General features: G+C 63.0%; 1 protein-coding gene across 1 annotated transcript in view; it reads right to left on the bottom strand.

Annotated features, from left to right (window-relative positions):
* The window catches only part of SLC6A9 (solute carrier family 6 member 9), a 61267-nt gene extending 52739 nt beyond the window's left edge, over nucleotides 1-8528 (bottom strand). Inside the window, 2 exon segments of the mRNA XM_074266141.1 lie at nucleotides 3747-3900; nucleotides 8295-8528. Of these exon segments, the coding sequence (XP_074122242.1) occupies nucleotides 3747-3773 (27 nt within the window). The 5' untranslated portion in view covers nucleotides 3774-3900; nucleotides 8295-8528.
* Nucleotides 8529-12489: the final 3961 nt, after the last annotated feature.

Genomic DNA, 12489 nt, shown 5'->3' with positions numbered 1-12489 from the left:
CCTGCCTCCCAGGGGCCAGAGCGCCCATCCCTGAGGCGGGGGGGGGGGGGTGCTCATTGATTCCCCGGCCCGCTCCTGGGTCACACTCGCTCCTGCTTCCGGCCCCTGGCGTGCTCACTGACTTCAGGAAGGGCCAGTCACCCATGAGGTCCAGGGTAGGCGCTGGGTTCTGGCTGCCCTGGCCTGGGCGAGGTGCCCAGAACACACAGCCCTAGCCCGGGGACAGGAGGCGGCAGCGGCCCAGCTGGGCACTGGCCTTAATGAGGCCTCATTAGTGGCATCCAGCTGCTCCCAGGCCCACTTTCTTAACCACTCTCCCCACTTCCCTTCCTGGGCCATGCAGACCATTCTGACCCCTGGCCCTACCCTATCAGGACTGCCCCCGTGCCAGGGGAGTTGGAGCCCGAGGCCCTGGGGAGCCAGGCCCGGCCTGCTCTGGGGGGTCAGGTACTACGAGGGCTGCCCCGGCCCGACGTGTGCTCAGAGAGAAACTGGCTGCCAAGCAGGCCCAGGGAGGGCCGGGCAGGGGGAGGGGAGGGGACCACAAGGGGGCCTGGGTCTCGGGGGCCAGGAGGCCCAGGGGATGGATGGCTGCCTCGGGGACCTGGGCCTCCTCCTATCTGCCCTTCATTCACTGGGGCACTAGTCCTACCTCTCACTCAGGCTCCCCGCCTGCTGGGCTGGGGTCCAGCTGGAACGGCCCGTGGCCACATTTCTGGGGCTATTTAGGTCCCTCGGCCTGGCCCACCTGCCCCTCCCCACAGCCCGGCTCTGTCACACTCCCTGGGTCCCTCGGAGGGCGGCCAGAGCCAGTGGATCTCCAGGGCCTCAGAGGAACTCCTCCTGGGAGGGGGGGACCAGCAAATAGGTGCTTGGAGCTGTCCGGGCCCTGGCCTTCCTCAGCTGCAGACGGGGGCCCTAGGCTAGGGCAGCTCCAAAATCTCCCCATGGTCTAACCCAGGGAGGAAAGGGAATTCCAATCCCCAGGTCTGCCGGTCTGGGGGGGAGCGGTAGCTTGGTGCTAGCCAGGAGGGGGTGAGGGTGCTGGGGGGGGGGGAGGGAGATGCTTTGGGGACCAGAACACCGGGCCCCAGAGCCTGTTTTCTCCTCGGCTGTGAGCCCCACTTCCCAGAAGCCACTGTGAGGGACCCTCAGCCCCAGGTCTGCTCTCAGAGCACACCTCACCTTTCCCCACTGTGGAATGGACACAGAGAAGGCCGACCCCTCGCTCACTTGTCTGGCTCCAGAGAGGCGGTGTCTCCTTCAGCCCCTTCTCCCTGCCCCCAGAGGCTCCCGGCCCAAGGGCTCCCTGGGAAAGAGCGTCACTGGGCTCTCACCAGGCCCCCTCCATTCTGATTCAGCCTTACCCGCTGCATCTGCCCCCAACTCGTCCAGCTGCTCCCCTTGCCTAGAGGCTCCATGGCCAGCTGGCCTCTCGGGAACCCATGTCCTGGGAGCCACTGAGGCGTGAGCGAGGCAGCCGAGCCAGCCTGGCAGAGCCCATCTGGGCTGGGAGGTACGGGGAGGGGGCACGTGGGATTCAGGCCCAGGCACATGTCTGCCATTCTCACCATCCCCCTGCCTCCGCGGGAGGCCCCTCCTGGGAACGCCCTGGACCTATGGACACGCGGAGGCGTCCGAGCCTGGGCAACTGGGGTCCACCTCATGCCCGTCCCCCCTGCGGCTCTGTCAGTGTCTCTGGGCCATCACGACCCGGGAAGGACTTCTCGGCACACAAGCAGGGAAGCCAAGGGTCCCGGGTCCCAGATGCCCGAGGGCGTCCGAGGCCTCCTTCCGGGGAACATGCAGGAAGGAGCAGAGCGGATCTGGCTGCTCCAGCCCGGGGCTGAGAGACCGACTGTTGCTCTCCTCTTCCCACACAGAGCAGAGTCAGCTGTTGGAGAGGCAGCCTGCAGGGGAGCTCCCTCTCCCCCCAGTCATTGGCTCCCGCTGCTGAGTGGAGACCAGGTCTCCCTTGGGCTTGGCTGTGAGATAGCCCCCATCCCAGGCCCAGATTCTGCGGGGCCCAGAACCACCGGCTAGTGCTGCGGTGGGCAGCAGGGGGGAGTGGGAGACCACAGGGGGAGCTCTCCCTGCCAGAGAAGGCAGAGACCCGGGGCAGAAGGGGCCGCTGGCTTGGGCTCGGGGGCTGGCTGCCAAGTTCTGCGCTGAGACTGCACAAACTCGAGAGGAAGGGCAGCTCCTCAGGTCCAAAATGGGAAGCCTGAGAACAGAGGTTTGCCCAGGATCCTCAGAGGGACGCCGTCCAAGACAGGATTAGAATCTCAGAGGCACCCAGCGGGACCTCCCGTCCCTGGGATACAGGCTCCAAGCAGGGAGCCCAGCTGTGGGAGGGCAGAGGGCAGAAGCCAGGCCCCGCGCTGCTAACTTGGGCACAGAGAGGAGCTTTGGGAACGGGATTCCGAGCAGCCGCAGACTGACAAGAGCCAGGAGTGAGCCCAGTGACTGGCCCTGCTGCGGGGACCTGCATGGGGGGGGCCCCACCTGAGAAGCTCTGCCCGCTACCCCACATCTCATTCTGGGAGCTGCCCTGGAGCCTCCTCCCCTGCAGGTCCGGTCAGGCCCCAGACCGCCTCACGGGCCCCTCCCCTGCAGGTCCGGGTCAGCGCCCAGACCGCCTCACGGGCCCCTCCCCTGCAGGTCCGGTCAGCGCCCAGACCGCCTCACGGGCCCCTCCCCTGCAGGTCCGGTCAGCGCCCAGACCGCCTCACGGGCCCCTCCCCTGCAGGTCCGGTCAACCCCCAGACCGCCTCACGGGCCCCTCCCCTGCAGGTCCGGTCAACCCCCAGACCGCCTCACGGGCCCCTCCCCTGCAGGTCCGGTCAGCGCCCAGACCGCCTCACGGGCCCCTCCCCTGCAGGTCCGGTCAGCGCCCAGACCGCCTCACGGGCCCCTCCCCTGCAGGTCCGGTCAGCGCCCAGACCGCCTCACGGGCCCCTCCCCTGCAGGTCCGGTCAGCGCCCAGACCGCCTCACGGGCCCCTCCCCTGCAGGTCCGGTCAGCGCCCAGACCGCCTCACAGGCAGGCAGCCTGAGCTTCCCCGGCCCCGGACTCAGACTCGCCCTCGCGTGTGATGGTCGGGACGGGCCTGCCTTTCACCAAGCAGCCACTCTTGCTGTTGGGGGCAGCTTCAGGTCTGATCTGAGATAAACCATATCCTTCCCACCCAAGATCAATCTTTAACCAGCTGGGAAAGCAACAGAAGAAACAAATACTGAGGAGAAGGGGGGGTGTTTGCAGAGGCCTCCATGCCCTACCTCAGTCTGACGCCCAGAATGGCCAGAGAGAAATAGCCCCACAGCCTCATGGGATGGGCTCTGGTGGGGGCGGGGGGAGGCACCTACAGGATGGGTCTCATCTGCTGTCCGCTCCTTCCCTCCCTGGGTGCTGACCCTTCCCCTCTGACCCTGAGAACACTCTTCCTCCCATGACCCTGACAGTCCAGTCCACTTCAGGGCTCTGGCAGCCTCCCTAAGGAGGCTCACAGAGGGACCCGTCCTACTGCCCCGGGCTAATTTCCTGTCAGAGGAGACTGGGAGGCAGCCACTCACTGTTTAAGGCCGGACCCTTAGAGCCCTTCTCTGCCCGGCCGGCCGAGCCTTGAGACCCGCTCGGGGAGGGCTTGACGTCTCTGCTGGGCGCTCGTGCCGGTCCAGACCAAAGACGCCGAGGGGGAGGGAAGGCGCAGCCGCCTCGTGCCCCTTGTCTGCACCACAGGGACTCACCTGCATCCCTTTGACATTCTTGGCCATGGCGGCCCCCCAGAGTCCGGCTGCCGTGGGTGTGGGCCTCCGCAGTCCCGGGCAGCACTCCTGGTCTTGGGGTCCAGCTCTATTCAGTCCTGGGGTCCAGCTCTGTTTAGGCCACTGGCTTCAAGAGCTGAAGGCAAAGCACAAAAGGGCAGAGGGCAGTGAGTGCCTGGGATGGGCCTGGGGCCTGGAAAGCCTCTTTTCAGTTGGGCTTTGGGGTGGAACAGGGGAATAGGACATCACACCCACTCAGGCCAGCAGTTCCCATCCCCCAGCCTGGAAGCACACCTTGCTCCTTCGTGCCCCCCCCCCCCATCACAGGGCATCTCCTCCTCTCCCTCACAGAAACCAGGGCCGTGAGAGGCTGAAGGGACCTCGGGGCGTCTCAGAGCCATGGGCCCCTTCCTCTCAATGGATAACGGGATATTTTTGACTCTCCAGATGCCCAGTTCTATGAGAGTTTTTTTTTAGCACACCGTGCTCACACACACACACACACACACACACACACACACCAGCCCACAAAACCAGACCTGGGCTTATGGCCAAATCCTTTATTGGTGGCCTGGATCACCGTTAATTCTTCCCCTTAGGGGAGATGCAGCTCAGACCAGCAGCCCTTCCCTTCCCCCCTCCCTCTCCCCAGGGCCCGTGGGCTCTTGTCTGGTCTGTGCCCTCCTCCGCCTGGCACGTCCAGGCCCTCTGTGTCCCACCTGCCAAAGGGGAAGGCCATTGGCACTATGGCTGAGCGGGGCCTGCAGCGGGATCTCTCCCTTCAGTGTCTGAGACCCCCAGGGCCACTGCCTCAGGCTCAGCCTGGGAAGCAGGAGGGGGAGGCTGAAGAGGGATGGAGGCTGAGGACACCCCAGGGGGCGCTAAGGGTCAGGGGCGCAGGGACCTGGAGTCAAGGAGACCTTAAGGGGCGAGAAGTCTGGTCCTCATTGTTTTTGCTTTGATTTTAAACAGGAAACAGGTCAACTGAAGACTGTCTGTAAATTGTTGTGGATTAGTGAGTGTCTGCCCAGACTTCCCTGATCCCAGCCTAGTGGCAGCTTCACTATCCTGGCGGTCACCCTGAGCCTGTAAGCAGGGGTGTGATAGGGGGGGGGGGGGGAAATAGCCCAGGGGGACTGTGATAGCCCAGGGGGGGTGATAGCCCAGGGAGGGGGTGATAGCCCAGGGGGGGGGTGATAGCCCAGGGGGGGGGGTAGCCCAGGGGGGGGATAGCCCAGGGAGGGTGATAGCCCAGGGGGACTGATAGCCCAGGAGGGGTGATAGCCCAGGGAGGGGGTGATAGCCCAGGAGGGGGTGATAGCCCAGGGGGGGGGGTAGCCCAGGGGGGGGATAGCCCAGGGAGGGTGATAGCCCAGGGGGACTGATAGCCCAGGAGGGGTGATAGCCCAGGGGGGGGATAGCCCAGGGGGACTGATAGCCCAGGAGGGGTGATAGCCCAGGAGGGGTGATAGCCCAGGGGGACTGTGATAGCCCAGGGGGGGTGATAGCTCAGGGGGGGTGATAGCCCAGGAGGGGTGATAGCTCAGGGGGGGTGATAGCCCAGGGGGACTGATAGCCCAGGAGGGGTGATAGCCCAGGGGGACTGTGATAGCCCAGGGGGGGGGGTAGCCCAGGGGGGGGATAGCCCAGGGAGGGTGATAGCCCAGGGGGACTGATAGCCCAGGAGGGGTGATAGCCCAGGGGGGGGGATAGCCCAGGGGGACTGATAGCCCAGGAGGGGGTGATAGCCCAGGGGGACTGGGGTAGCCCAGGAGGGGGGTGATAGCCCAGGGGGACTGTGATAGCCCAGGAGGGGGTGATAGCCCAGGGGGGGTGATAGCCCAGGGGGACTGTGATAGCCCAAGGGGGCTGTGATAGCCCAGGGGGAGTGATAGCCCAGGGGGGTGATAGCCCAGGGGGACTGTGATAGCCCAAAGGGGCTGTGATAGCCCAGGGGGAATGATAGCCCAGGGGGACTGTGATAGCCCAGGAGGGGGTGATAGCCCAGGGGGACTGTGATAGCCCAAGGGGGCTGTGATAGCCCAGGGGGACTGTGATAACCTAGGGGGGTGTGATAGCCCAGGAGTTGTAGGGAAGCAGCTGAAGCCTGTGCCCAAGTAGACTGGGCTGCCCCAGATGGCGAGGCCCTGCTCTCGGGGAAGAAACACTCGGGTTTCTTTGAGCTGGACGGGCCGGCCTGGGGGGGGGACCTCCCGGATTCCCCGGGCTTGGCACACGGTCTCTCGGTCTCTCGTTACTTCGGGTCTCCCTTGCCCAGGCCATGGGCAGCTTCCTCTCGGGCCCTCTGGCTACCAGGGAAGGAGAAGGACCTGATTTTCCTAAATGCAAATCCATCCTGTGCTCCTTCCTCGGGGTTAGCTCAGTCCCAGGCGCCCAGGCGTTTGGCATGGGAAGGAAGAAGAGGCCCCAGCCCACGCTCTCAGGCCCTCGGGCTTCCCTTCTCTCCTGGGCCCGCCTCAGTAACCGGAGGCCGGGGTCTCCCCAGCCCGACCCCAGGGGCCCCCTGCTCCTCACGGCCTCTAGGGCGCCACAGCTCAGGGACCCAGGCCTCCCTCAGTTTCCCTACCTGGAGGTCTGCTGGGTGGCTGCTCTGTGGGGGGAGGCGGCCAGAGTGGGCGTGGCGGCGCCCCCCGGCCTGCTCACCATAGCCGCCCTGGCCCGGCCGCCTCTGCTGCCGCTGCCGCAGCGGTGCAGACCCCGCAGCCCCCCTTTGTCTGTCCTCCTCGGTCCCACGCCTTCGCTCCCCACCCCCCACCCCCGTCCCCGTCTCATCCCCCGGCCTCTCATCGGCTTTCGGCCTTCTCCGGGGGGCCAGCCAGGGCTGGGCTTTGGAACGGGGGGCGAGGGGGTGGAGACGAGCAAGCTCCCCGGCCCAGGAGGTCAGGAAAAGGGGTTGCGGCGCCTTTAAGGGGTTGTCAAGCAGAGGGGCGCGGCCTCCTTGGACAGTGCAGGCTGACTCCGGAGAGGGGGAAGCAGGGGCACGGGGGGGGGGGGGGGGGGCCGTGGGGCGCCTCGGAAGGGGGCTCCCAGCGCCTCCGTTCTGGGGGGCGGGGCGCTGGCCCTTTAAATGCGGCGCGGGGGGGAGCCGGGGTTACATCAGCCGCCACGTGTGGGCCTCCTCAGCTGGAGTGGGAGCGGCGGCCGGCCCCGCCTCCGGCACATGCCGTGGAAAAGTACCGGGCCGCCGCGGCTCCGCCCACCCCGTCCGCTCCGCCCCGCCCCAGCCCGAGGGGGACACAGGGAGGGAGGGAAGGGCGGAGAGCTGGGGAGGGGGCGGGGCTCGGGAGGCTCCCCGCCCTCACCTGTGGCAGCTCCGAGAAGCTCCAGCCCTGACCCCGACCCCGGCCCCGACCCCGACCCTGACCTGGCCCCGGCCCTGGCTCTGACCCTGACTGACTGATCCCGGCCTCCAAACGTCCCTCCGCCCGAACACCCCAAGAAATGAAGAACATCGAGCTAGCGGCTGCGGCGGGGGCCGGGGGAGTCCGCAGTCCCCGGGCAAGAGGAGGTTGGCAGAGAGGCCCGGGCCGCCGGATGCCAGGGAGGGTCCTAGTCGAGACCGGGCCGGCCTGGCGAGGGCGAGACAGGGCGCCCGATCCGTGGCTGGGCGAGGTTACCCCGACAGAGCTCGCGCGGACACACACACAATTACACGCACACACACTCACACACAACACACAATTGCACACACGCACAGACACACGCACTCACACCCACTCACACAACACACACAATTACACGCACACACATACACCCAATTACACACACACTCACACACACAATTACACACTCACACACATTTTCGGAGAGGGCGACAGTCCCCCCACCCGCTGCCGGCCTCGGGCCTGCCCCTTCTGACTCCAGAGATGCCATAGAGTAAGCGGTAGCCGGCGCCGGCGCGGAAAATGGCAATGGCAAGCTGCTCCCTCCCCCCGCTACCTTGGTGACGGGCACTGCGTGGGGACACACAGACACACACAGACACACACAGCGACACCCAGCCACGCGCGCGCGCGCACTCGCACACAGAGCCACAGCGGGCGGCGCGGCGCACAGGTACCCACTGAGACCCACATTCTGGGCATCAACACCATCCACACACACGCTGGGCTGCGGGCGGGCACGCACACTCGCGCACACGCAGCCCGGGCGGGGGGAGGGAGCGCTGATACCCTCATTCACCCGACACCCAGAGAGCCCGGTCCACGCGGAGTCAGACACTCAGGGCCCCGAGGCGGCGGCAGCACATACGGCCGGTGCGGGCGGAGACACACGCACACACACACACACACGCACACACAAAAGCGCGCGCACGCACACACACAACCGAGAAAGACAGGCACAGATGCCAGTCTCGGGCACGGACAGGCAGAACCCCAGACGCCGGGACGGCCAGCGCGCGCGCGCTCGTACACACACACACACACACACACACACACACACACACACACACACACACACACACACACACACCCCGCGGCTTCCCTCGAACACTCCATCTCCCTTTACCATGGTCCTCGTCCCTCCTCGCCTGAGCCCCGAGCCCGTCGGCCGCCGCTGTCCAGGTGGATTTCTTAAAGGGAAAGTTGCATCAGCCTGGCCCAAGCGGAGGCTGCCGCTCTGTCTCCCGACTGCTCCGCTCCGAGGCTGCTCCCGAGCTTGTTGTGTTTTGTGTGTTGGGGGAGGGAGGGAGGCGGGGGCCCGGAGTTTGGTGCAAGTTTGGAGAACCGAGACGGCTCCGGGGCCCCAGCCAAGCCCCTCCCCCGCGCAGCTCCCCGGCCCGCCCCCCTAACCCATCCCTCCCCCCCTGCCCCCGCGCCCGTCCGTCTGTCTCCCCCAGGCTCCTCCTCCCAAGGAATAAGGTTACCAGCCTCCACCGCCGCCCTTCGGGGCTGGGGTGTCCAGACGATTGATCCTTCCCCGAGGGCCTCTGGGAGTTGGCCACGGAGCCCCAGGCTTTACCCCCTCGGATTAGCAGTCGGGGCTGGGAGCTGCCCCTCGCCGAGGCCCGGACCGGAGCGAGGGGAAGCCAGCGGCTAGCTCCCGGCGGGCGGGAAGGGGCAGCCCTGTGCAGCCGCTCCGGGTTCTCCCTCCCCTCCTCCGCAAAGCAACTGGCCCTTGGGGGGCTTCTTTGGCCGGGCCTGAGGGGCCGCTGCTCCCCCCGGAGGTGGGCTGCAGTCGGGGAGCTGCAGGGAAGGGGCTGCCGCGGGTGGCGAGGGAACCCGCTGGGAGTTAGGGAGGTCAGAGGTGACTTTTCTCGAAGGTCAGCTTCCTTTGTCGTCTCCCCCCCCCCCCCAGTAGTCCGTGGCAACTTCGGGGCTTGGACTAGAGTGAAGGGTGGGGGGGCGCTCGGTCCTGGACACTTCGGGGCTCCCTCTCCCGGCCTCAGGGCCCCACGGACTCCCGGTCCCGGCCTCGGTGTCAGCTTCCCGAGATCCTCCGGGCCGGTCCTGAGTCTGAGAGCCCAGGCCTTTCCCCGACCTCCTCCCGCCCAGGAAGCAAGGAAGGTGCTTCCAAACCTTCAGGCCACGAAATCATGGGTTCTGGGGTGAGCATAGGCGGAGGACAGGCTAGAGGGGAGTGGGCCCACACCTTCAGGACAACTTGACCGCGGATTTGCTGGTTGACTTAGAAGTTCCCGTGCCCTCTTTGGGTCTGAGTTTCTCCATCTCATAATTAGAAAGTGAAAGAAATCGAGAGAGGCTAAAAGCATGATACAGGTTTAGAGAGGTGTGAGTGTGTGTGAGTGAGTGTGTGTCTGTGGGTGTGAGTGTGTGTCTGTGTGTGAGTGTGGGTGTGAATGTGTGTGTGGGTGTGTGTGAGTGAGTGTGTGTCTGTGTGTATGTGTCTGTGGGTGTGAGTGTGTGTCTGTGTGTGTGTGTGAGTGAGTGTGTGTCTGTGGGTGTGAGTCTGTGTCTGTGTGTGAGTGTGGGTGTGAATGTGTGTGTGGGTGTGAGTGTGTGTGAGTGTATGTGTGTGTGAGTGTGTGTCTGGGTGTGAGTGTGGGTGTGAGTGTGTGTATGAGTGTGTCTGGGTGTGAGTGTGTATCTGTGGGTGTGAGTGTGTGTCTGTGTGTGAGTGTGTATCTGTGGATGTGTATGTATGAGTGTGTGTGGGTGTGAGTATGAGTGTGTGTGTCTGTGTGTGTGAGTGTGTATCTGTGGGTGTGTATGTATGAGTGTGTGTGGGTATGAGTATGAGTGTGTGTGTCTGTGGATGTGAGTGTGTGTCTGTGTGTGGGTGAGTGTGTGTCTGTGGATGTGAGTGTGTGTCTGTGTGTGGGTGAGTGTGTGTCTGTGGATGTGAGTGTGTGTCTGTGTGTGGGTGAGTGTGTGTCTGTGGATGTGAGTGTGTGTCTGTGTGTGGGTGAGTGTGTGTCTGTGGATGTGTGTGTGTCTGTGTGTGGGTGAGTGTGTGTCTGTGGATGTGAGTGTGTGTCTGTGTGTGAGTGTGTCTGTGTGTGAGTGTGTATCTGTGGGTATGTATGAGTGTGTGTGGGTGTGGGTATGAGTGTGTGTGTCTGTGTGTGTGTGTCTCTGTGTGTGTGTGAGTGTGTGTCTGTGGGTGTGAGTGTGTGTCTGTGTGTGAGTGTGTATCTGTGGGTGTGTATGTATGAGTGTGTGTGGGTGTGGGTATGAGTGTGTGTGTGAGAGTGGGTGGGAGTGTGTGTCTGTGTGTATGACTCTGTGTGTGTGTGTGTGTGTGTGTGTGTGTGTGTGTTTAGGTAGGTTAGGGCTTGGCTTTTGAAAGCACGTAGGGGTGTGTGCCAGGGCACGGCTCTGGGGCTTGGGCCATGCCCCTCCCCTCCTTCCCTCCTGCTCAGACACAGCTCCTTCTCTTCTCCTCCCCACACTGGGCTGGGCAGTTTCTCCCTTTCTTGGGCTCCCCCTGGGCCTGTGGGGGAAGCAGGAGCCACACCTTCCTGGAAGGGCCCCTGCGCCACCGCCCGCCACTGGGGGTTGGCCACGGCCCTAGATGAGGTGGTGACCACGGCTGCTTTCTTTTCTCTCCCCCGTTTCCCAAAGGAAATCAGGAGCAGAGAGAAGCTCTCGTTTTTCCCAGGTTGTCATTTAGGACAGAGTAGAATCTCACCTCTCCTCACACTTTTGAGAGAGGGAAGAGGATAGGAGAGGAAAGATAGTGCTTCCCCCGGGAAATGTCACAAGGAAACAGCCGTTACAGGACCCAGAAACCTGCCCTCAGTCGGGGGCTGGGGGAGGGCAGGAGAGGGAGTTTGCCCCTGGTGCTGAGGGAGCCACGGAGGGATGGAGATGTGGGTGGCGAGGGCTTTAACCCAGCCCAGAGCGCTGGCGCTGCCCATTAGTGTGGAAGAAGGTGCTGTGGGGAGAGTGTTAGCCTTGGGAAGTGGAGTTAGGTGTAGAGTTGTTGAATAGGGAAGGACTAAAGGGACTGGGGCAGGGGAGGAGGACTAGAATTAATTCTCTAGACAGACATTGGTTCTTTCCTTCCTGGTCCCTTTGGGGGTCACAGACTAGGGGAGTGTTGCCCATGTCCTCCCACGGAGGAGCACCCAGCCTGCGGAGTGTACCCAAGGTCCTGTTCCTTTATTTTACTCTTGCTCCAGGGCTGCCCTGCCTGCTCATACACATCCTTAATTGTAATTGGGTATGCGATTGTCTGTAGTCACTCTCAGTCCACCAAAATGTATTTCCAGTGGCAGCCCCAGGTGTAGCTGGGCCAGGTGCTACCTGGAAAAATGAAACAGTGCTTTCCCTCAGGCAGCTTCGAATGGAATGGAACAGGCAATGCTTACACTACAATACCCACAAGGTGGTTTGGGGGGAGGGCACCAGCAGCTGGCAGGAAATCTGGAAAGGTAGGCCTCCCTCAAGAGGTAGTAACTGAGCTGAGAATTCTCCTGAGGTTCTTGAGTGTAGGAACATAATTTCAGATGTGCAAGACAGTCAGGAGAAAGGCACAAAGCTTTGTGGGTGAGGAACAGCAAGCAGAGCTCAAAGGGAGGTGGTAGGGATTGGACTGTAGTGTCCTTGGGCACCAGCTCTCACCTGTGATCCCACCCTGCATCTCCTCAGGTGGGCTAACCCAGGGGGAGGGTAACTCAGACCTGTTGGCGGATTAGGCGGTGTCTATCCCAGCATGCAAGTGAAGTCATAGGCTCTCAGAGTCACGGGCAGCAGAGAACAGTTGTTCCAATGGCTGCCATGAAGGCGGCGAAGCAAGTGCCGTGAAGCTCTTAGATACTGGTCAGACATCAAAGCCGCCCAGGTCATCCACTGCATGCGTCTGTCATCTTGATTTTTGTCTTCCTGCTGGACTTTGATGACTCTGGAAAAGAGACTGAGGCTAGTGACTGGGGGCAACTCTGCCTAGCTGAAATCCAATTCAGCAGCAAGGCATCCCCTGAGGATGTCATTCGTCCTCTTCAAAAATGGAGGATGAACAATCGTGTATGAAGATGTCTTGTTTGAGAAGCTGGAAAGCTAAGGAAGTTCTGGTTCAGTCTCTCAGAGAATAAACATTAAGCTCTTAACAAAGTGCCAGGCTCATTGCTAAGTGCTGGGGGTGCAAAGAAAGGCAAAGGCAGTCCCTGCTCTCCAGGAACTTATAGTCTAAGAGAGGAGACAACATTCAGGTACACAAAAGATTTTTTTATTTGACCTAGAGGTGAAAGGGAGAGGCGATGGTCAGACCCGGGCTTAAGGGAAATCAATTTGAAAGACTG

This window comes from Sminthopsis crassicaudata, chromosome 4 (genome assembly GCF_048593235.1).
Source record: "Sminthopsis crassicaudata isolate SCR6 chromosome 4, ASM4859323v1, whole genome shotgun sequence".
Taxonomy (NCBI): Eukaryota; Metazoa; Chordata; class Mammalia; order Dasyuromorphia; family Dasyuridae; genus Sminthopsis; species Sminthopsis crassicaudata.
This window is presented reverse-complemented; position numbering and strand designations above follow the sequence as displayed.